Source organism: Triticum dicoccoides, chromosome 4A (assembly GCF_002162155.2).
Source record: "Triticum dicoccoides isolate Atlit2015 ecotype Zavitan chromosome 4A, WEW_v2.0, whole genome shotgun sequence".
NCBI classification, from domain to species: domain Eukaryota; kingdom Viridiplantae; phylum Streptophyta; class Magnoliopsida; order Poales; family Poaceae; genus Triticum; species Triticum dicoccoides.
The window spans coordinates 439,434,081-439,457,313 of record NC_041386.1 but is presented as its reverse complement, the minus strand read 5'-3'; the positions used below and the strand labels follow the sequence as shown (position 1 = coordinate 439,457,313).

Here is a 23,233-nt window from a genome sequence, read left to right as displayed (position 1 = left end):
CGGCTGAATATCAGATAAGTATTTTTAGACCCATATTTCTTAAATCGGCGCTTTGGGAGCTGAGTCAAAGGAGTTATTCTTCACAATATTTCTCGATGATAAACCAATGTCGGCAAATTAATTATGAAGCTGGTCTGTTGACCCGGATTTCCCAGAAGGAGGAAATAATAAGGACTTAAGGATGATCAGGTACCGGTTTACAAAAATTCTTAACCCGGAGCATAACCTGTCAAATTTGTTCTTGTGTTTATTTTGCAGTATAAGTTTACCATGAATAAATCCAAGCTAAACTTGGGGGCTAATGTCGGGGATATACCCCGCGGTGTAAATCGGCCAGAAGTTAACCCGGCCGGACTTGGCGGTTTATCTGAAGACCTCGCTGACACTTGGCGAGTTACTGGCGACCCGCCCTGACCTGGCGGTTTACAAGCAACCCACCTGATCATTATGACTCACTGGTGATCCGGCGAGCGGGACAGACGGATGACAAGGCCCAAGTCCCAAAAGGCCGGTTCACGTTTAACGGTGGGCCGGTTTAAGAGGAAAGGCATAAGGAATGTTTATCTTACAAGGAGTTAAGACCTGGACTTGTATCCGGTTTGTATTAGAGATAGACTAGTCCTAATCCTAAGAGGACTCCACATGTAAACCGCCCCTTCAACATATATAAGGAGGGGCAGGGCTCCTCGAAGGGAGGAAGATTCACAAGTTCCACAAGTTGGACAAGTTAGGTTTAGACAATAGCTCTCGAGATAGAGCACTTTTGTAACCGTGATCATCATCAATATCAATGAAGCAGGATGTAGGCTTTTACCTCCACCGTGAGGGGCCGAACCTGGGTAAAACATCGCGTCTCTCGTCCCGCTCAACCCCTCTCAAGCTACCACATAGATGCGTTGACCTCGCGACTAAGTCCTGACACCCAAGACATCTGCCGTGACAATTCCACGACACTATACGTAACAACCACGTAGACAAGTAATTGATGCAAACAAGTACTCCCTCCGTCCAAGAAAACTTGTCCCAAACTTGTTCCTCAAATAGATGTATCAAGCACTAACTTGATGCTACATACATCCATTTGTGGGACAAGTTTTTCCGGATGGAGGGAGTAGCTGAGAGAAGAGATGTTAGTAGTTGTACCATGACTGTCAAGCTGACCATGGACGCAAATGGAGCTTAGAGCCGTAATAAACAGTAGCATAACCATGGGCCAGCGATACAGTACATGATCCATTGTGTGTGAAGGCATATGGCAGAGATAATAGTGCGTACAAATTAACCATGGCCCGACCTTGCAGTTTATAGTAGAAGAACTAGGGTACACGACAAGGGCATCATGAAACAGGGCGGAGTCTCCCACATTTGACATATGGAAAGGGGATGACCCAAAGAAGCACAAAACACAAGTGTCATCGTAGTCCTCTCCTCAATTAGTATGCTGCCAAAGGAGGAACAACTTGCTCTGGCTAGCCAAATAAACATGTCCTCTCTCTTTTACCCCTTCTGTTTAACATGCCCCAGGTCCATGCATGTGTAGACCAACAGCTAGGATGTACTCCCTTCGTTTTGAATTATTTATTACAGATATAGATGTATTTTAGTTCTAGATACATCTATTTCTGCGACGAGTAATTTGGAACGGAGGAAGTAGCTTGTGATGCCACGGCCAAGCCAATAAGCGTGCCGACTCGAGCTCAGAACAGAGTAAGGCAGAAGACGATCAGCTTGTCATCACAACTTCATGCAGGGCCTAGCCATCCTATAACAAGTTACTCCCTTCATTTTTTTTACTCCGTATATTAGCTTTGTCTTGGATCAAACTTTCAAAAGTTTGATCAAGCTTGTGGAAAAAAATAATATAAACATCTAGAATACTCCCTCTGTTTCAAAATATAGTGTGCCCACGCTTTCCGAGGTCGAATTTTGACCATAAATTTAACGAACAAGACCGACTGCGGCGGGAGAAAAAGTTACATAATTAAAAACTTCTTTCGAATACGAATTCACCAATATAACTTTTGCTCCCGCCGTAATCGGTCTTGGTAGTTAAATTTACGGTCAAAGTTGAAGCACGGGGATAGAGGAAGCACTACATTGTGGAATGGAGGGAGTATCAAATAGGTACAATATTAAAATATATTCCATAGTGGATCCAGTACTATTGGTTTGGTATTGTAAATGTTAATAATTTTTCGTACACGTTTGGTTTGTATGGCTAGGCTCTGGCCCGAAGGGCGTTCATACTCTGTGTGAACTACTACCTCTGTAACCAAATATAAGATGTTTTTGCAGTTTAATTTGAACTGCAAAAACATTTAATATTTATTGAACTGTAAAAACGTCTAATATTTACTCTCTCTGTCCTATGATATAAGAACGTTTTTGATTCTCTTCGTCCCATAATATAAGAACGTTTTTGACACTAGCGTAGTGTTAAAAACGTTCTTATATTATGGGACAGAGGGAGTAGTTACAGAGACAGTGGATTGTAATCCCTAAACTTCTTGAGCATACAAGATTGAATTTGCAAAAAAAAAATAGAAATTTGATTTATAAGAAGAGTAAAAAGAAAAAACAACAATGCTGGCATCTGGTCGGTGATAAGTACAGTAACTCTGGGGCACATGCTCCTCCACTGTTCACCATAAAAAAAGAACTATAGCATGGGCTTGCTGATGGCACATATTTTGCGGGCCAAATGACCATCTGGACCGACTGCTTACTGTTCTCTGGTACTGGTACCGGTAGTATCGATCCACATGTCAAGATCATGGCCACAAGGCAATCTTCTCCCTTCCCGCTAATGGTGGCGTACGTCGACGATACGATGACATCCACTAAGCCCTATGACATGACAGGTGCCCCCCGGTCGCGTCAATCCATAATCCCATCATGTGTTATTAAACCTCACGGCACAGGCCAAAAAGCATATATCCTTAATTTTCCAACATCCAGTGGACGCTGCTTTTGCTCCAACTTTGAGCGGGGTGACACCAAATCACACGGAATTGGGTGGTGGCCTTTGGTTCCCTCTGCATTTTGCAGTCACCGTCGCCGTCAGTCGTCACCCCCACATGCGAAATCAGGATAAAAAGAGTGGAAATTCAGTGTTTCTTATCACCCCCCGTGGCCACGGGCATCCACATCATAACCGAGATTAGAGCACCACAGGCTCACATCATCAGTCGGAAGCCGAGGTTTTTCTACCATTTCACAGATAATCACTCCAGGTGTAAAAGCTCTGAATACTTACATTGCTTGTCACCATAATAATCTTTGAAACGAACTTGACGATCCGTCGACTCAGTGGTTTGCGGTGGTCACCATCATCATAGCAAGAGAGTCCTCCCGGCAACTGATGTGCACCACAAGAAATGGAGAATTAAAACTAACCAAAAATCAATCTGCTCAATCGAAAGCAAGAATATCCCAATCTAATAACATTTCACCATCTTATCCTACCAAAGGCAATAACCCCTGCTACCCACTTCCTGATCAATCTCACCATCCTGCAAGAATTCACATACCGAGTCATGAGCTATATACAAAACCATTATTTTCATTTTACCAATTATTTGTTAAGCGTAGCAGTAAGACTTATTTTTTCTTTTCTTTTGTTAGACTGCAGTAGTGCCACATGGTTCAGGTTGACACCGAAAAACACAAGAATTGATGGAAAACTTGTGCAGAGCAAAGAAAAGAACACACACTTCTTCCCAGCCATTTCAAGGCTTTTTCTTGAAAAACAAAATATGTAGGGTGAACTTCTAGGTTATAGCCAAAATGTATAAAAGAAACAAAAAGGAGAGAAGAAACATAATGTGATCCCAAGCCTTTATTTTCAGAAAATATTTTAGCCTTCTTCCCAAAGGCCAAGGAGCATAAAAAATAATTGAAAGGATTTTGAGATACACATATATGAGAAAAGGACCTGACTTGTGATGCATTCAATGGGTATAGGAACAGGAACTAATTGTCACCACACGGATGATGACCGATCAGTGTTCCAATAAAGAAGCAAGCGAGAAGAGCTCGGATGCGAAAACAACTGCAGTGTATGGGGGGGCCTTCAGAAGTAAAGATGCCCAAGATAAAAAAGGTGTAGAGAGGCCACAAAGTGGACTGCAAGATTGGCAGGTTGGTGGCCTCCACATCAGTGCTGCTTCCATGCCTTCCTGGCTTGCTCCTGGTCATGGAAAAATTGTATTTATCTTTTTGTGCTGAGGGATCCTCCAGAAACATACAAAAAGCAACTAATTCCATAGCAATGGAGAAGTTAGGCCATGAGGATAAAATACTGCTCAGGACCCTACTGTCCACATACCTGCCTTGACTTTTCTTAGCTACTGTCTCCACGAAGGCGGATGTAGTATACAGAAGTCAGCAAATGAGTAGAAATTGGGATCTTACACAAGATCCAGTATCTAGTTACATTTTGGTCAGATTCAATCAACAAGGGTGTCTGGATATAGCACAGATGGCTTATGTTGTATGACCTACATGAACCAAATCCGCCAAAAGAAATACCCAAGCATTTAGTGAAAAGGGAAACAGCATCAGTATAGTGCATATCCAGTACAAAGCACACCCTAGTAGTCGATATAGATGTACAAAAGCTTGCTCTTATGGCGTATGAGTGGCAGGTCGTGCAATCGCATACACTTTGTATTGGAGTTGTGTATAGTCTGAGATATTTTGCTATGCGTGGGATAATGGCTGAAAAGAAAGGAAAAGATAAAGTCCCCTGTGCCAATGATAATGGCTGACAGAAAGGAAACATGCTTTTCACATCCAGGAGAAATAAAATACAGAAGAATTGAGAGAAGATTATGTCAACCTACATATGTGGCCTGATTTGCGTAAAGATCGTGGACTAGCATATGTGGCTTGTGAGTCTACGAATATATGTCCCTAAAGCAAGTAGCGGCAAAACAATTCTCAACAGGCATGCTTCATAGCTTATTATCTACTCCCTCCGTTCCGAATTACTTGTCGCAGGTATGGATGTATCTAGATGTAATTTAGTTCTAGATACATCCATTTCTGCGACAAGTAATTTGGAACGGAGGGAGTAGTAAGAAATAACCAAAATAAGAACATACTTTTGGATCTTCCATAAAAAATACACAGTATCGGGGTTTTTCTGATTCATAAAGATCTCTAAAGATCCATTTGTAAATGCACGAGAACCATGTAGAAACAAAAAGATTGAAATGGGCCTTATCAGCATGCGTAAACTGCAGTATCTGCATGTACAAGATTATATGTTCCCAAGAAAGTTCATGTAAGAAACATGCACCGGCAACAGTCCAGTTCAGACTTAAAACTTGCCGTTTGTTTTGTCAAAGAAATTGATGCTAAAGCTTAGATCATGAAATTATTGTATGGAATTATAGAAAATGGAACCCAGAATAATTATGTTTTCTCTTTCTATTTTTGAGAAACGTAACAATACCTGCTCGTCATGCCTTTGGACTAATTATTTAAATGAAGTACAGATATCTATCCATGAGAAAATGACTACTAAAATATTTCAAATCAAGTAAAAAGGAAATAAGCATACACTTATTCAACAAACAGTTATGAAAATACACCACGTTTTATTGTTTGCTTCATTTATTTTGCATTTCAGTTAACAAAATTGCATGTGTTTGCCTTCACTTCAAAAGTAATTTCCATAAAATATGCCCACACAGAAAATAATTAACCAAAACCTACATGCACATATTACTCCACTTTTTTGGGGAACATGAGTGTGCTATTAATCAAAAGGAGTTAAGTCAACTCACAGAGTAAACCGGCAAGAACAAGAGTTAGATGCAGTCCAAATCCAGTATATGTAATACTATACCCTTCTAAAATTTGTAACACAGAGCAAGAGGCATGAGAAGGCAATTTTAATCTGAGGACAACCTCATCGATGATTCTCTAAATCAGACCCACCACGTAAAGAGGCCTCACGAGAGCCTTCTTGTCCTGCCTATAAATGAGAAGCAAGAGCCATCAAACCAGTGCACAACTAAGACAAAGTGGCTTCCTCTCACTACTACCAACCTTCTTCCCATCAGGCTGGAGTTCATCAAGGATCTAAGCCTGAAACTGGAGCCCACAAGCACACAGAGGAGGAAGAGCAACAAGGCTGGCTCCCAGCCCATCCAAGGTAGAAGCGAACAACGTTAGAGATGGTGACAGTGCAAGATGAGATGCGCAAGGGGCCATGGACAGAGCAGGAAGACCTGCAACTGGTATGCACTGTCCGCCTGTTCGGTGACCGCCGCTGGGATTTCGTTGCCAAAGTCTCAGGTTTGAGGGGTGGGAGACCTGCAAATTAGGTAGCCATTTTTGCAATCCTTGGCACAAAGATGCAAACAGCATGCAAATATCATTGTCTCTAACCAACTATTTTCATACATCACCTTATCTATGGCCATGTAGGCCTTAACAGGACAGGCAAAAGCTGCCGCCTCCGGTGGGTCAACTACCTCCACCCTGGCCTCAAGCATGGGTGCATGTCACCACAAGAGGAACACCTTATTATTGAGCTCCATGCTCGATGGGGTAACAGGTTTGATACAAAAGAAGACCTTACTAAAGCAGCTTTTTTTCATCTACAACAGATGAAACGCACTAACACCCTCTCTATGTATAGGTGGTCTAGAATAGCACGCAGACTGCCAGGGCGTACGGACAATGAGATTAAGAACTACTGGAGGACACACATGAGGAAGAAAGCACAAGAGAGGAAGATAGACATGTCACCTTCTTCCTCCTCATCATCATTTACATACCAATCCTGCCTCCTTGAAACTGCACCAATAATCAGGATGGATGGAGGCAGCACTCATAATGGCACAACCTGCTTCTCAAGTGTACTTAAGAGCAACCAGAGTGTCATGGATGGATATTCTATGGACCAGATATGGAAGGAGATCGAGGCACCGGCCATGCTGCCTATTGATGATAAAGCATGCAGCAATCTCCCATGTCCTCTGCTGCCATCTCCTATGGGAGATCGCTACTGCCCTCCTGAGGTAGTCTGGAAGATGGACAATGGTGATCTCAAGATGTTAGCTCCACAATTTGGTTATGGTAATGGAGAACGTTCCTGCTATTGAAGGTTCAAGCTGTCAGGATCGAGGTCAGGTTACTAAGATACATATATATGCTTAACAGATTTCCACTACCTATGTAGCTATGTCTGCATATACATATATATGCTTGCCGGAATTGCCAGTAGCTATGTTTGCATTAGTATGGAGGGTGATCTAAATATTTACAAATCTACTGTAACATTGTAGATTTTCAGGTCTGCTTATGATGTGTGTGCCTATGTAGTGTGTAAAATAGCTTATGTCTCTTGCCCTTCACAGAATGGAATACAAGAGCAACTTATATGCATGATACAGCAGTCAATCTCCAATGATATTTTGGTGAAAATGTTAGATTGACACGAATGTACATTGTACACCATTGCACTATCGGAATTATAATATCTCCCCCCACCTGATTCTAAAGCTACAAACAGTGCCATGAGATTCTATGGTCGTATCTCAAGGAGCAAACAAAAGAAGAGGAAAATGGGTACAGAATCAGCATTATTTCTTCAAACCGTTCTTGCTATTACATTCTCATTTCCTTCTACAGGATGTTGAGATTGAAAGCTCTTGATAAAATGGCTTCTGAAACCTAAGGAACGTCAAAGAGAACAAGTATTTCTCCAATAAACACACGGACCCTGAAAACATATATTTTTAATATACAAATTGAGGCTGCTGTACAGACATCTGTATGCATATTTGATCTGAGTGGAATTGACAGACTTAGTGCAGAGTGAGTGGTCTATCACTTCAATTCTCTTAAAAAGGTTGAGCACTAGACTTTGATAGAACAAAAGAATGCTAGATTGTATTCGACACATAAGATTAGCAGGAAGTCGCAGATTACCCATTTAACAAATAGGAAAGTTAGCACTGTGGCCAGGTAAATAATGGGAGGTGGTAAGGGACTGGCGCATAAGATGAGCAGGAAGTTGCAGATCACCCATTTAACAAATAGGAAAGTTAGCACTGTGATAAGGTAAATAAAGGGAGGTGGTAAGTGACTGGCACTTCAGATTTCTATAGCCGTCTACTTTGCTGAAAGTAGTATCTTATCTTGCAACTGATAAGCATGTATTTTCTTCTGATTGAGTGAATCTAGTGCTTGGACCACCTAGACACAACCATCATTAATCTGTGTTCCTCCACAACATTCAGAACTAGATGAAAGCTTAGATGTGGAGGTAGAGTTTAGAAGTTATATTTCTTCTCATTCTTCTTCTATGTTTAACAAATAAAAATTAACAAAGGACACCAGTTTCATATTGTTTCAAGTGGAGCAAAATGCTGGCCTGGCAGAACTGCAGATATTCACCATAGCATTCAAATTCACCTGTGATTTATAATAATTATGAACAAAGAGGAAATCACAAGTACAAACAGGTCGCAAGATCTGATTAGCATGGAAAACCTTCAGAGCAGCCAGTGGCCAACAGTAAAAACACCCAGGGCAGATACTCATACTATACTTGATGCAAAGTCAACAGCATCAATTTTCAATCAATCTGAAAGCTCAATAAAGGAATTGGTACATAATGCAAAGCTTAGTACTCCACTGCTAGTTAGTACCAGAAGGCTCTAGGTCATTTCTGAGAAAGAAAATAGGAGTTTCGAATCCTTCAATGTATTGTTTTCTACCATTAGACAGTCAAATCAAATACAAAAAATTTGCAGCTGCCCATAGCTTATCCCTCAGTTCACCATTTCATCTGCTTAAGTTCCTCAAGAGGGAATTTACCCCCCAGTCCCCAGCACACATGACTTGGAGTCCCACTGCTGGAAAAACGAATCTACAGGTACACCAGAAGATTAGGGGCAAGAAACAGCAGAATCGCTAGCTGCCGCTGCGACTTGGATTGACAGCTACGATCCAGACAACAACACCCAAAACATATAGAAAGCACTAATCTACAGCACATACAGCAACCGCATCGGCGGTACTTCTTCTCACCTCTCCGACCGTCGATGTTGCGCACGCTGAGAAAGAGCTCCCCTCGTCGCCGGCGCCGACAAGGAGAGAGCAGGGCTTTCGCAATAAGAGAGAGAGAGAGCCCGCAGGGATTGGTCTTTTTTTTCCTTTTGAAACGCAGGGATTGGTCATTGGTGACATGAGCGAGGGCTCTGACATTAAAAAAAAGCTTTCGTCTCACTTTAAAGCAAACCACTCAAGCCATGTAGGTTCAACAAAGATCACATTGCAAATACACGCATACACACACGGTCGACTCAGGGGCACGCGTACACACACGCCACACACGAGATAGCATAACACAAGGTACAAATAGATTCTGATGAGGGCATAACTCAACAAGCCCAAAGAAATAAAATATACGTAGCGGCACAGTAAGTGAAGATCTAATCCGACTCTGATGATGAAGGAGATAGTGGCGGCGCCAAGCATAGAGCCATCACGCGAAGATCAGCAATGATGGTGTTGATGGCGTCTCGGTCTTGGGGGCGGCTAAGCGGCCGCCAAAGCTGCATATATCCACACATTTTAAACACAGCGTCAGTAGCACGTCACAAAGGCACACGATGGATCACAAACTTATTTCGAACCGCCCAAAGCGTCCAGGCTAGAATCCTAATAGTCAGGCACCTAGTGTGGCGTACAGCTGGCGGTGAAGACTGGAGTTCAACGAAGAGGTTGGGGAAGTTGTTGTGGCACCAACTACCACCCACCGCTTCACGTAGGCAACTCCATAGGAATTGAATGTACACGCGGGAGAAGATGTGGTTTCCGTCCCACAGAGCGGGCACATCCCATCTCCCGGGTCGTTCCGTTTGAGCACCTCCACACCAGAAGGGACCCGGCCTCGGATCCATTGCCACAGGAAGATCTGAATCTTCAGCGGAAGTCCGATCAACCAAATCACCACGAGAGGCTTAGGTCCGGGTGTGGTCGTGATGACCTGGTACAGGGATTTAGTGGCGAAGCTACCTGATGTCTACTACTCAATTTATTCTTGTAGACTCGTATTGGGCCTCCAATCATAGTGTTTATAGGAAGTAGCAATTTTCCCTCAAGTGAATGACTTAAGATTTATCAATCAGTGAGAAGCATAGGATAAAGATGGTCTCTCTCAAACAACCCTGCAACCAAATAACAAAGAATTTGTGTCCTCATCACAACCAATACAATGGTAAATTGTATAGGTGTACTAGTTCAGCGAAGAGATGGTGATACAAGTGTAACATGGATAGTAGATATGGATTTTTGTAATATGAAAATATAAAAACAGCAAGGTAGCAAGTAACAAAAGTGAGCAAAACAGGTATTGCAATGGTTAAAAATAAGGCCTAGGGTTCATACTTTCACTAGTGCGAAATCTCTCAACAATGCTAACATAATTAAATCATATGGCAATCCATCAATATGCAACAAAGAATCACTCCAAAGTTTCTATTGGAGACCGTAATGAAACCTCAAAGAACAAGACTCAATTCATCACAAGAAGGTAGAGAGGGAAGACCACCATAAGATCCAAATATATTAACAAAACTCGTGGTACATCAATATCGTGCCAAATCGAGAACATGAGAGAGGGAGATCAAACATATAGCTACTAGTACATACCCTTAGCCTCGAGGTGAACTACTCCCTCCTCATCATGGTGGCCGCCGGGATGATGAAGATGGCCTCCGGTGATATAGGATCGAAAGTATGTCTAGAGGGGGTGGTTAGACTACTTGACCAAATAAAAATCTAGCATTTTCTCAATTTTAATTCTTGGCAGATTTTAGCAACTTAGCACAAGTCAAGCAATCAACCTACACATGCGATTCCAAGAGTATAGCAGCGGAAAGTAAAACAATTGCATATGAAGGTAAAGTGAGGAGTTTGGAGTGTGCAAACGCAATTAGAGACACGGAGATTTTTGGCGTGGTTCCGATATGTGATGCTATCGTACATCCACGTTGATGGAGACTTCAACCCACGAAGGGTAACGGTTGCGCGAGTCCACAGAGGGCTCCACCCATGAAGGGTCCACGAAGAAGCAACCTTGTCTATCCCACCATGGTCGTCGCCCATGAAGGACTTGCCTCACTCGGGTAGATCTTCACGAAGTAGGCAATCTTCTTGCCCTTACAAACTCCTTGGTTCAATTCCACAATCTTGACGGAGGCTCCCAAGTGACACCTAACCAATCTAGGAGACACCACTCTCCAAGAGGTAACAAATGGTGTGTTGATGATGAACTCCTTGCTCTTGTGCTTCAAATGATAGTCTCCCCAACACTCAACTCTCTCTCATAGGATTTGGATTGGGTGGAAAGATGATTTGAATGGAAAGCAACTTGGAAAGGCTAGAGATCAAGATTTATGTGGTTGGAGTGGAATATCTTGACCTCAACACAAGTGTAGGTGGTTCTCTCCCAAAAAATGTATGTTGGAAGTGTAGGCATGTTCTGATGGCTCTCTCCTTAAATGAAAAGTGGGTGGAGGGGTATAAATAGCCTCCACACAAAATCTAACTGTTACACACAAATCATCAAACTCAGTGGGACCGAATTATGAAACTCGGTCAGACCGGTTTAGTTCAAAATGTAAACGTTAGGATTCTCAGTGGGACCGACATGTCAACTCGGTGGGACCGATTTCGTTAGGGTTAGGGCATAACGTAATCTCAGTGAGACCGATTACACAAACTCGGTGAGACCGATTTTGGTAATGGACTAACAGAGAGTTGGTCAGGCAAACTCGGTGGGATCGATTCGCTCATCTCGGTTGGACCGAAGTGTTACGAAAGGGAAATAGAGAGATTACATTGCAATCTCGGTGGGACCGATCGCTCATCTCGATTTGAACGAAATGTTACGAAGGGAAACATAGAGATTACAATCCCATCTCGGTGAGACCGAGATCCTTATTGGTGAGACCGAAAAGACTAGGGTTTCGTGGCTATGTCAACTGAACTCGGTGGCACCGGATAGAAAATTTCTGTGGGGTCGAGTTTGACTTTTGGTTTGGGACATATGTGGGTGTGAGAAAGTAGTTGAGGGTTTTGGAGCATATCACTAAGCACTTTGAGCAAGCAAGCTATTAGGCAACACCTCATCCCCTCTTAATAGTATTGGCTTTTCCTATGGACTCAATATGATCTTGGTCACTTAAAATGAAAAGATGTAGAGTCCTGAGCTTTGAGCTTTGAGCCAATTCTTTGTCCTTAGCATTTTGAGGGGTCCACTTTTCTCATCCATGCCATGCCAATCATTGAGCTTTCCTGAAATGTTTATCTTAAAATAGCATTAGCTCAATGAACTATATGTTGTTAGGAATTACCAAAACCACCCAGGGATAGTTGCACTTTCAATCTCCCCCTTTTTGGTAATTGATGACAACATATAGATCAAAGCTTCGACAAATGATAAATAAGATTGAAAAGACATCGTCGCTTTAAGAAGTATGTGATAAGCAAGAGCTCCCCCTAAATTTGTGCATTATTTAAAATTTGTTTTTGAATGTAAATGCATAATCGATTAGGATCATGGGTTACTCTTTCATGTCACATACATCTTGGTGGAGCGCTCAAAATAATAGAGATTAAAAGCATGCACTCATCACCAAGCAAGTGAATGATCATATAGGGAATGTAAAGAATAGCATCGTTCAACCAAACATTAATGTAGCATATGATCAACCACATGATCAACAAGTATCTCACAAGGACATAAAGTATCTCACACAAGCACTCAATAAAGAAGTTCAACCAAAAATAGCAAGAGAGATAAAAAGAACAACACACTCTCGAAGCCTATGATCTATACATTTTTCTCCCCCTTTGGCAACAAGTTACCAAAAAGTTCAGAAATGCATAGTGCTAAACAACTCTCAGGCTTGATCTTCGGGAGGTGGTGCAGAGAGAACTCCAAGGACGAAGGCTTCCGATGAAGTAGTTGGAGATGATGGAGTGGGTGCTGGAGGTGGCACTGGAGCTGTGGCTGCGGGTGCTGACACCGAAGCTCGAGTATCTGTCACAGACACTGCAGCAGACCTTAGACCTCGTGGCACTCTCTTGAAAGCATCAGTAGTGGACTTGCCCTTCTTCTCCTCTGCTTCCTCCTGTAGCTGCTCAACTACAGTTTGGATCTCAGTTACCTTGACATCCAGATCATAGAACTTCTGCTCAACAATCCTCTCCAAGCTCTCCTGGTTCTGAGTCAGGGTGACCAAGCCCTTCTCAATCCTCAGTGTAGCTTGAATCAGATATTCAAGCTGATCTTGCTTGGTCTTCAAGAAGGCCTGAGATGCCTCTTCAGCAGTTGGCATCCTTGCAGCTTTCTCTGCCCTTGCCTTCTCTCTCTTCTCATGTGCTTGAGCTAAAGATGGTTCATTTTCATCCATCACCACGGTGTTGTCTTCAAAATGAGGGTATATGGGCAGGTGCTCCTTATCCAAAAGATATGTGCATGTGCCCATCTTTGAGTTGATGAGCTCCTGAATTTGTGGGGCATACCCACAACTTCTTTTCTGGTCAGCAGCAGTCCTCTTGATTGTCTCAACAATCAAACTCATGACCTTGAACTTCCGTGGGACATCAAATATGTGCAACAAGTTTATAGCATGTCCTTTGATCATCTTGTGATTACCTGACTTGGGTAGCAGTGTGTGCCTCAGAATCCAGTTTATGGTAGGCAGACCAGACAACAAGTAGTGGATAGATCCAAACTTGTGTGTATACAAAGCAGCATCTGGGATCTCTTTATACATGTTGGCCATTATGTTGTGGTATTTTTTCTTCTCAGCATATACATCCAAGTCATCCTCACTTTCTTTTGGGGCATTGATCAACTGAGCCCATTCATCAACAGACGACTGGTACCTGGTACCCTCAGACATCCAAACGATCTTCCCATCTGGATAGAAATGGGCAGTGGAGTAGAACTGCATGATCAGCTCATCATTCCACTTGGTGAGCTTTTGTGCAACGAATTCATCAACTCCACATGCCTTAAAAATGTCATACACTCCAGGATAGTGATCTTCATTCTTCTGGATGTACTCCCAGTCTACCCATTTCATGTCACACACAATGGGCTTCTTGTCAAGCAACACTGTCTCATAGAAGTCCTGTTGCTCCTTAGTGTGAAACCTATAGTCCACAACAGTTCTTCTCCTAATAGCATATGGATCAGACTCTCTCCATAGTCTCAATCCTGCATCCTTCCTGATTTTCATGTTTTCTACAACTAGATGTGCATCATTGTGGTCAGGGATCTTGGATTTCAGCTTCCTTAGCACTTGAGTTTCATCTTCTTCAGCAGCTTCAGGCACTGGGGCCTTGTTATTTTCCTCAACAGAAATGTTTCTAGTGCTTCTCTTGGGCTTCTGAGCTGGAGCAGCTGCCTTGAGAGTAGCTTTGGGCTTAGATGGAGCAGCCCCTGATCTGATTGCATCTCCCATGATCTTTTGAGCTTTGGGTGCTGGTGCAGCATCCTCTTATTCTTCATCATCATCTCACATAATTGATGATCTGCCAAGCACTCTGGCAGTGGTCTTCTTGACCCTTTTCTTCCTTTTCTTGCCTTCTCCAACTGCCTCTTCAGATGGCTTGGAGGTTTCAGCAGTGGATGCTCTGGCCTTAGACATGGGGACTCTCTTTGCTGGTGCCTTCTTATGCATCCCTGGCTTGACTGTAGAAGCTGAGCCATACTCCTTTTTCAGCACCTTTTTCTTGGAGCTGACTTCTTCCTCAACAGCCACATAATCCTCATCCTCAGAATCTGAGGTCTTCTTTTTTCTTGTTCTGGTGGCTGCCTTTGGCAAGTTACTTGGTGTGCTCCTGCTTCCATCATCAGATGAACTGGAGGGACTAGTGCCCTCACTCAGTTGAACCTACTCCTCAGACTTGTTCTGGCTATCACTTTGGTCAGACATCGTGCAGGTAAACTGTCAGTAGACCATGTGAATAGATTATAGATGAGGTAGAGTAGATGAGCATCACAAAGTACAGGAGTTTTGCAAAACAATTGACTCAAAAACTTAGTTTTAGTTCTTCACAGAAAGCATTTCGGATCTGCTGATTTGTAAACTCGGTGATACCGAAGCAGTTTTTGGAACCTAAACTAGTGAACTATGTCAGACCGGGTCACAGTTCGGTGGCACCAAGACTGCTAGGGTTTCACAGAGAATTGAACTCGGTCACACTGATTTGTAATTTTTGGTCAAACCGAAAACGCGTGTGCAATGGCCTAAGCCAAATCGGTGAGACCGATTTCTACAACTCGGTCGGTCCGAGATGAATTCAGCGGAGACCTAACCCTAAATTTTCAAATCAAAACCAATCTACGAGACGTTTTCACTGGACAGGATGATTTCATTCGTGGCAAGAATCATGGCAAAGCAATGTGCTAAGAATCAGAGTTATGGATTAGCACAAAGATCAAGTTCGTACCCTAGTTCGGTGGTGAACTTGCTATGGCGGCAACGGCGGGCCAGATATCCGTTGAGGGCGGCGGAGACCAGCGGCGGGAGGTCGCTGGCGATGATAGGATGATCCAGCGACCCGAAGTGGCAGAGTAGGTTATGCGCGGGCGAAGGGGCTTCGGAAAAATTTCCAAAATTTAGCCCGTTGGTATATATAACCTGACCCTGTCAGCGTGACCGAGTGGAACAACTCGGTGGTATTGAGATGCAAAACTGCAGGCAGTTGCTGCAACTCGATGTGACCGAAAGATTCTAATCGGTTGCATCGAGATTGAAAACCTAGATCAACTAAGTGATCTCGATAGGACCGAAAAGGATGAATCGGTCAGACCGAGATACACAAAGAGGTTTTGGAAGTTTAAGTCTATGACGAATCGGGAACTCCGAGTGCTCCTCACACAGAGTGGTTCGAATCTGACTTGTTCAAACTTTGTGATGTAGCATGAATAGACTTTGAGACGAGAAAAGCATAGATAGCTAGAGGGAGTTCTTAGGCATTCTTGTCCATCCATTTGGCAAAAGAGAAAAAGGCCAAACAATCAAAGCAACAAATGGATGTCCTCGAATGGGTAAAGTATGCAACCAACATGCTCACACAATAAGATGGCAAAAGAAATATGTGACAAAGCATGCACAAGCACTCTAGCATCTATCAAGCAATTGGCGATGACTAGGTCATCTATATATGAGTATATTGACTTAGGAGTCAAATGAGAACATTTGATCGTAGGTCATACTCATCGTTTAAGCGCAAGTGGGGATGCCACTTTTACATAAAGCATTGTTGTGTTCACACCATTAGAGTTGCTTTAACTCAATTGATTAGAGTAAAGCTCCCCCTAGATGTGATATCCCCCATAAGAGGGATCAACTAACCTTGGGTTTTGTCGATGATGACTTCATGTAGGTGTTGAAGATGTGGATGCTCAATGTTTATGTAGATCGCTCGGAGCAATCCTTTGGAGTGAGTTGCGCTTTCAATACCTACATGGGTTAGTCCCGCAAGGAACAAACAAGGATATCCATAGACACAGAGTGATGTGAACACAAGATGATGTCCATGGAAGCATTACGTTACCGTGTCCCTTGTCTTACCAACAAGAGGGTTTGTGACTCCTTGAACTAGTGCAAGATATGGAAGTTGTTTGCACTTGTCCTCGCCAAAATGATATGAGTGAAGTATGTTGGCGGAGTCACCCTCAAGAATTCTCTAGTTCTTCTTCGGGATCCACACCATCTTGATGGGAATTCTTGGAGTTGTAGCCATACTTGATGGAGTAGAACTTGATGTGGTCTTGGGAACCCACTTGACCAAGGCTTTGGGTGCTTCTTCAAATGCATCAATCTCCTCTTGAAGCTTGTCCTCGCCTTTTTGCTTGTGGTCTTGTGGTGGAAGATCATCTTGAGATTGTGTTCCTTTGAAAGAAGTAGGATCATACTTCTCTTGTTGAGGAACAAACTTCGTCTTGGGGTATTGATCTTCTTCCCACTCAACTCCATTGGCATTGAACTTTCGTTCAAAACCAACACCTTGATTCTTTCGGTGTCTTCCTTGCTTGCGTGCAATTTCCTCAAATTGCTTACTTCTGGCAAGGCTCTTGTAAACACCTTTCTCTATAATTCCCTTAAATAAGCTATTTTCTTGCTCAAGTGTAACTTGGATAAGAGAATCATTAGTGGAATCAAGAGAGCTACTAGAAGCAACAACATTGGATTTAGCATGATTGTTGTTACTATTAGATGAAGAATCTTTCTTGTTCTTGTTACTAGATTTAACTTGTGGCATGTAAGTAGACAAGAGTAAACGCTTGGCAATGTAAGAAGAACTTTTCTTGTGAAGATCATCATTGATTGCCTTTAAAAACTCATGTTCTTGCTCAAGGTTGAGCTTTTCAAAGCGTAGCTTGTCATGAGTCTTTAAAAGTTCTCGATGATCTTCCAAGGTAGTTTCATGAGCTAACTTAAGAGTGTTTAGCTCTTTAGTTAGACGCTCAATCTCCTTCGTATCATCGTCATTCATTTTATCTTGATTATCATGATTAATAGAAAGCACATCATAGTTTTCATAACTAGAGTTGTCAACAAGTAAATCATCATCTCCTAGCAAATCATCTTCATCACTATTGAAATCAACATACTCGGGGTGTGTTACCTTTGGACCTTTAGCCATGAATCATCTCCCAATTCCTTCATTTGGTGAGTCAAATATGTTGAAGGAGTTGGTTGTCACAAGTGCTAGTCCGGCAACACCTTCATCTTGAGTATATTCGGAGTCGGAGTGATAACTTCTTTCGGAGTGATTGTCGGAGTCGGAACCGGATACCCATTCACCGACATGAGCTTGATGACTTGTCCTTCCTTTCCATGTCCTTGCTTCTCCGAGAGGGTCTTCGTTCATAACGATCATCTCTACTCCTTCTTTCTCGTGATGGTGATTCTTCTCTTCTACTTCTTATTTTGTAGGGAGAATCTTCTCTTCTTTTGTAGGGAGCCGTACACTCATTGGAATAGTGTCCGGGTCTTCCACAATTGTAGCAATTGCGCTCACGACTAGAAGATCTTTTTTCATTGTGGGACCTTGACTTGAAACTTCTTTTCTTGCTTCTACTCTTGTAGAACTTGTTGAAGTTCTTCACCATTAGACTCAATTCTTCATTGAAGGTTTGCTTCTCACTTGATGACGTGGGAGCATCACACGAGGCTTTGTAAGCACCACTTGACTTGTTGTGAAGCTCTTCCTTATCCTTGAGTGACATCTCATGAGCAACAATTCTTCCAATAACTTTCGTTTGCTTGAGATCTTTGTAATTGGGCATCATTTGGATCAATGTGCACACGGTATCATATTTTCCATCCAAGGCTCTTAGGATCTTCTTGATGATGAATCTATCGGTCATCTCTTCACTTCCTAAGCTGGCAATCTCATTTGTGATGAGAGCAAGCCTAGAGTACATTTCAGCGACGCCTTCACCATCCTTCATTTTGAACTTGTCAAGCTGACTTTGAAGCACGTCCAATTTGGATTCCTTGACAGATTCGGTACCTTCATGCATATCAATCAAAGTATCCCAAATTTCCTTTGCATTCTCAAGATGGCTGATTTTGTTGAATTCTTCGGGGCATAATCCGTTGAAGAGAATATCACAAGCTTGAGCATTGTATTGTAGCATCTTCAACTCTTCCATGGTAGCTCCACGGTTTGGTTCTCTCCCATCGAAGAATTCACCTTGCAAGCCAATACACACAATAGCCCAAACGGCGGGGTTATATCCAAGAATATGGATTTTCATCTTATGCTTCCAAATAGCAAAATTTGTACCATCAAAGTAAGGACCTTATGGTGGTAATTTCCCTCTCTAGACGCCATACTCTCCTAGGTTGTGAAACCAAGGCTATGACCGCAAAAAGCTATGGAAATCAAAGCAAATGGAGATCAAAGCTTTGATACCACTTGTAGGATCGAAAGTATGTCTAGAGGGGGGGATGATTAGACTACTTGACCAAATAAAAATCTAGCCTTTTCCCAATTTTAATTCTTGGCAGATTTTAGCAACTTAGCACAAGTCAAGCAATCAACCTACACATGCAATTCTAAGAGTATATCAGCGGAAAGTAGAACAATTGCATATGAAGGTAAAGTGAGGAGTTTGGAGTGTGCAAACGCAATTGGAGAAACAGAGATTTTTGGCATGGTTCTGATAGGTGGTGCTATCGTACATCCATGTTGATGGAGACTTCAACCCATGAAGGGTAACGGTTGCGCGAGTCCACGGAGGGCTCCACACATGAAGGGTCCATGAAGAAGCAACCTTGTCTATCCCACCATGGTCGTCGCCCACGAAGGACTTGCCTCACTCGGGTAGATGTTCACGAAGTAGGCGATCTCCTTGCCCTTACAAACTCCTTAGTTCAACTCCACAATCTTGATGGAGGCTCCCAAGTGACACCTAACCAATCTAGGAGACACCACTCTCCAAGAGGTAATAAATGGTGTGTTAATGATGAACTCCTTGCTCTTGTGCTTCAAATGATAGTCTCCCCAACACTCAACTCTCTCTCATAGGATTTGGATTTGGTGGAAAGATGATTTGAGTGGAAAGCAACTTGGGGAAGGCTAGAGATCAAGATTTATGTGGTTGGAGTGGAATATCTTGACCTCAACACAAGTGTAGGTGGTTCTCTCTCAAAAAATGTATGTTGGAAGTGTAGGCATGTTCTGATGGCTCTCTCCTTAAATGAAGAGTGGATGGAGGGTTATAAATAGCCTCCACACAAAATCTAACTGTTACACACAAATCACCAAACTCGGTGGGGCCGAATCATGAAACTCGGTCAGACCGATTTAGTTCAAAATGTGAACATTAGGATTCTCGGTGGGACCGACATGTTAACTCGGTGGGACCGATTTTGTTAGGGTTAGGCCATAACGTAATCTTGGTGAGACCGATTACACAAAACCGGTGAGACCGATTTTGGTAATGGACTAACATAGAGTTGGTCAGGAAAACACGGTGGGACCGATTCGCTCATCTCGGTTGGACCGAAGTGTTACGAAAGGGAAACAGAGAGTTTACATTGCAATCTCGGTGGGACCGATCGCTCATCTCGGTTTGAACGAAATGTTATGAAGGGAAACAAGAGATTACAATCCCATCTCGGTGAGACCAAGATCCCTATCGGTGAGACCGAAAAGACTAGGGTTTCTGGCAGTGGCTATGTCAACTAAACTCGGTGGCGCCGGATAGAAAATTTCGATGGGGCCGAGTTTGACTTTTGGTTTGGGACATATGTGGATGTGAGAAAGTAGTTGAGGGTTTTGGAGCATATCACTAAGCACTTTGAGCAAGCAAGCCATTAGGCAACACCTCATCCTCTCTTAATAGTATTGGCTTTTCCTATGGACTCAATGTGATCACTTAAAATGAAAAGATTTAGAGTCCTGAGCTTTGAGCTTTGAGCCAATTCTTTGTCCTTAGCATTTTGAGGGGTCCACTTTTCTCATCCATGCCATGCCAATCATTGAGATTTCTTGAAATGTTTATCTTGAAATAGCATTAGCTCAATGAACTATATGTTGTTAGGAATTACCAAAACCACCCAGGGATAGTTGCACTTTCAGGTGATGATTTCCCCCTCCGGCAGGGTGCCGGAACGGGGTCCTGATTGGTTTTTCGTGGCTACAAAGGCTTGCAGCGGCGGAACTTCTCTTCTAGGGTTATTTTTGGGGTTTTAGGTATTTATAGGAATTTTTGGCATCGGTCTTACGTCAAGGGGTTGCCCGAGGGACCCACAAGCTTGGGAGGCGCGCCCTAGGGAGGTGGGCGCGCCCCCCAGGCTTGTGGCCTCCTCGGTCACTTCCTAGCCCAGCTCCGGTGCTTCGGGGGGTCTCTTTTGGTCCATAAAAAATCACCGCAAATTCTCAGCCCATTCTGAGAACTTCTATTTCTGCACAAAAATGACACAACAGTAGTTCTACTGAAAACAACATTAGTACGGGTTAGTTCTAATCAAATCATACCAAAACCATATAAAATTGTTGTAAACATGGCACTTCTCCCAATTCAAAACAAGATTATTTTCTTCACATCTTTGCAAAACTTGATCAAGGTTGCTTAAGCAATCATCAAAAGAAGTTCCGTAAACGGAGAAATCATCCATGAAAACCTCAATAGTCTTTTCACAGAAGTTAGAGAATATAGCGGTCATACATCTTTGGAAGGTAGCAGGTGCATTGCATAAACCAAAAGGCATACGTCTATAAGAAAAAGTACCGAAAGGGCAAGTAAAAGTGGTCTTTTCTTGGTCCTCTTTTGACACAAGTATTTGAGAAAAAACAGAATAACCATCTAGAAAGCAAAAATGTGTATGTTTGGGCAGTCTTTCTAGCATTTGATTAATAAAAGGTAGAGGTAATGATCTTTTCTAGTAGCTTTGTTTAACTTGCGGAAATCAATTACCATCCTATAACCTGTAACAATTCTTTGTGGGATCAATTCATTCTTATCATTAGGAACAACAGTAATACCTCCCTTCTTAGGGACACAATGAACAAGACTTACCCATCTACTATCAGCAATAGGATAAATTATACATGCCTCCAGAAGCTTTAGTATTTCATTTCTTACCACTTCTTTCATCTTAAGATTTAACCGTCATTGATGATCAACAACTAGTTTAGCATCAGGCTCCATATTATCTTGTGCTGACATAGAGTGGGACTAATGCCCTTAAGATCATCAAGAGTATATCCAATAGCGACACCGTGATTCTTCAGAGTTTTTAATAATTTATTTTCTTCATGCTCTGAAAGGTTAGCAATAAAAATAACAGGATATATCTTATTTTCATCAAGATAAGCATATTTTAAAGTATCAGGTAATTGTTTAAGCTCAAACACGGGATCACCCTTGGGTGGAGGAGGATCTCCAAGGATTTTCAACAGGCAAATTGTGTTTCAAAATAGGCATTTGGTTAAATAATATTTCATCTAATTCCTTTCTTTCATTCATAAACATATCATTTTCATGGTCTAGCAAATATTGTTCTAAAGGGTCGGTAGGAGGCATGACAATAGAAGCAAGCCCAATAATCTCATCCTTGCTAGAGAATTCTTTATCATGGGGTTGTCTATGAAATTTATAGAAATTAAAATCATGAGACATATCCCCAAAACTTACAGTAACAATTTCTTTCTCATAGTCCATCTTAGCATTAACAGTGTTCAAGAAAGGTCTATCAAATATAATAGGACAAAAATTATCTTGTGGGGAACCAAGAACAAGAAAATCAGTAGGGTATTTTATTTTCCCACACAAGACTTCAACATCTCTAACAATCCCAATTGGTGATATGCTATCTCTATTGGCAAGCTTAATAGTAACATCAACATCTTCTATCTCAGCATGTGCAATATCATTCATAATTTCTTGATATAAAGTAAAGGGAATTGCACTCACACTAGCACCCACATCACATAAGCCATGATAACAATGATCTCCTATTTTAACAGAAACAACAGGCATGCCAACAATAGGTCTATGTTTATCTTTAATATCGGGTCTAGCAATTCTAGCAGCTTCATCACAGAAATAAATAACATGCCCATCAATATTATCGACCAAGAGATCTTTAACCATAGCAATACTAGGTTCAACTTTAATTTGTTCAGGGGGTGTAGGTGTTCTAGTATAACTCTTACAAACCACAGCTGATGTTTGGTTCTATGGTAGGGTGCGTCAACTGCAAATTAAAATTTTCCTATGCGCAGAACAACCAAGAACATGCTACGGGAGATGGATCACAGATTGTTACCACTAGACGCGCAGTGCCGTGTAGCGGAAGAAGAGTTGGGGCAGCGCGTCTCCTCCTCGTCCGATCTCCCTCAAACAGCCGGTCGTCGGTTCCCACATACAGGTTCGTCAGAGCGGCGCAAGTGCACCGCCACTAACGGTATCCACGTGCGCAGGAGGAACACCGTGCGGCGGACTGCTAGGTCCGATCACATAGTCGGCGGTCGAGTGGAGGTGGCTATTCGCAACACATGCAAACCCTGGTGACAACGCCGAAGCGATCAATCTCATGAGTGTGCCGCACCCCCACTTTATATAGGCGTCCGTCACGGGCTCAACACTTGGGCCTCGCACAGACCCTAAAGCCCAAAATTTGTTCGGCCTGGATCCGAGTCCGAGTAGGATCACTTCTGACTC

The 23,233-nt window shown here is 42.5% G+C and overlaps 1 protein-coding gene and 1 long non-coding RNA gene across 5 annotated transcripts; one reads left to right on the top strand and one right to left on the bottom strand.

The window, feature by feature from the left end:
• Positions 1-2,469: 2,469 nt before the first annotated feature.
• On the bottom strand, positions 2,470-9,238 carry LOC119286060. 2 transcript variants are annotated; one of them, XR_005140224.1, is made up of 4 exons: positions 9,052-9,238; positions 3,466-4,189; positions 3,257-3,358; positions 2,470-3,035 (listed from the first exon to the last, which is right to left on the bottom strand). It is a non-coding gene; the product is annotated as an uncharacterized LOC119286060 (long non-coding RNA). The 2 variants fall into 2 exon arrangements; XR_005140223.1 differs by lacking the exon at positions 9,052-9,238 and having other exon boundaries at positions 3,466-6,033.
• On the top strand, positions 6,034-7,401 carry LOC119286059 (myb-related protein MYBAS1-like). Of its 3 annotated transcripts, XM_037565397.1 has the most exons (3): positions 6,038-6,306; positions 6,439-6,568; positions 6,653-7,401. In XM_037565397.1, the coding sequence occupies exons 1-3, from the start codon at positions 6,186-6,188 to the stop codon at positions 7,116-7,118; spliced, it is 717 nt and encodes a 238-aa protein (XP_037421294.1). In that variant the 5' UTR covers positions 6,038-6,185; the 3' UTR covers positions 7,119-7,401. The 3 variants fall into 3 exon arrangements, 2 of the variants coding, with proteins under 2 accessions (XP_037421293.1, XP_037421294.1); XM_037565396.1 differs by having other exon boundaries at positions 6,034-6,306; positions 6,439-7,401; XR_005140222.1 differs by having other exon boundaries at positions 6,194-6,335; positions 6,439-6,782.
• Positions 9,239-23,233: the final 13,995 nt, after the last annotated feature.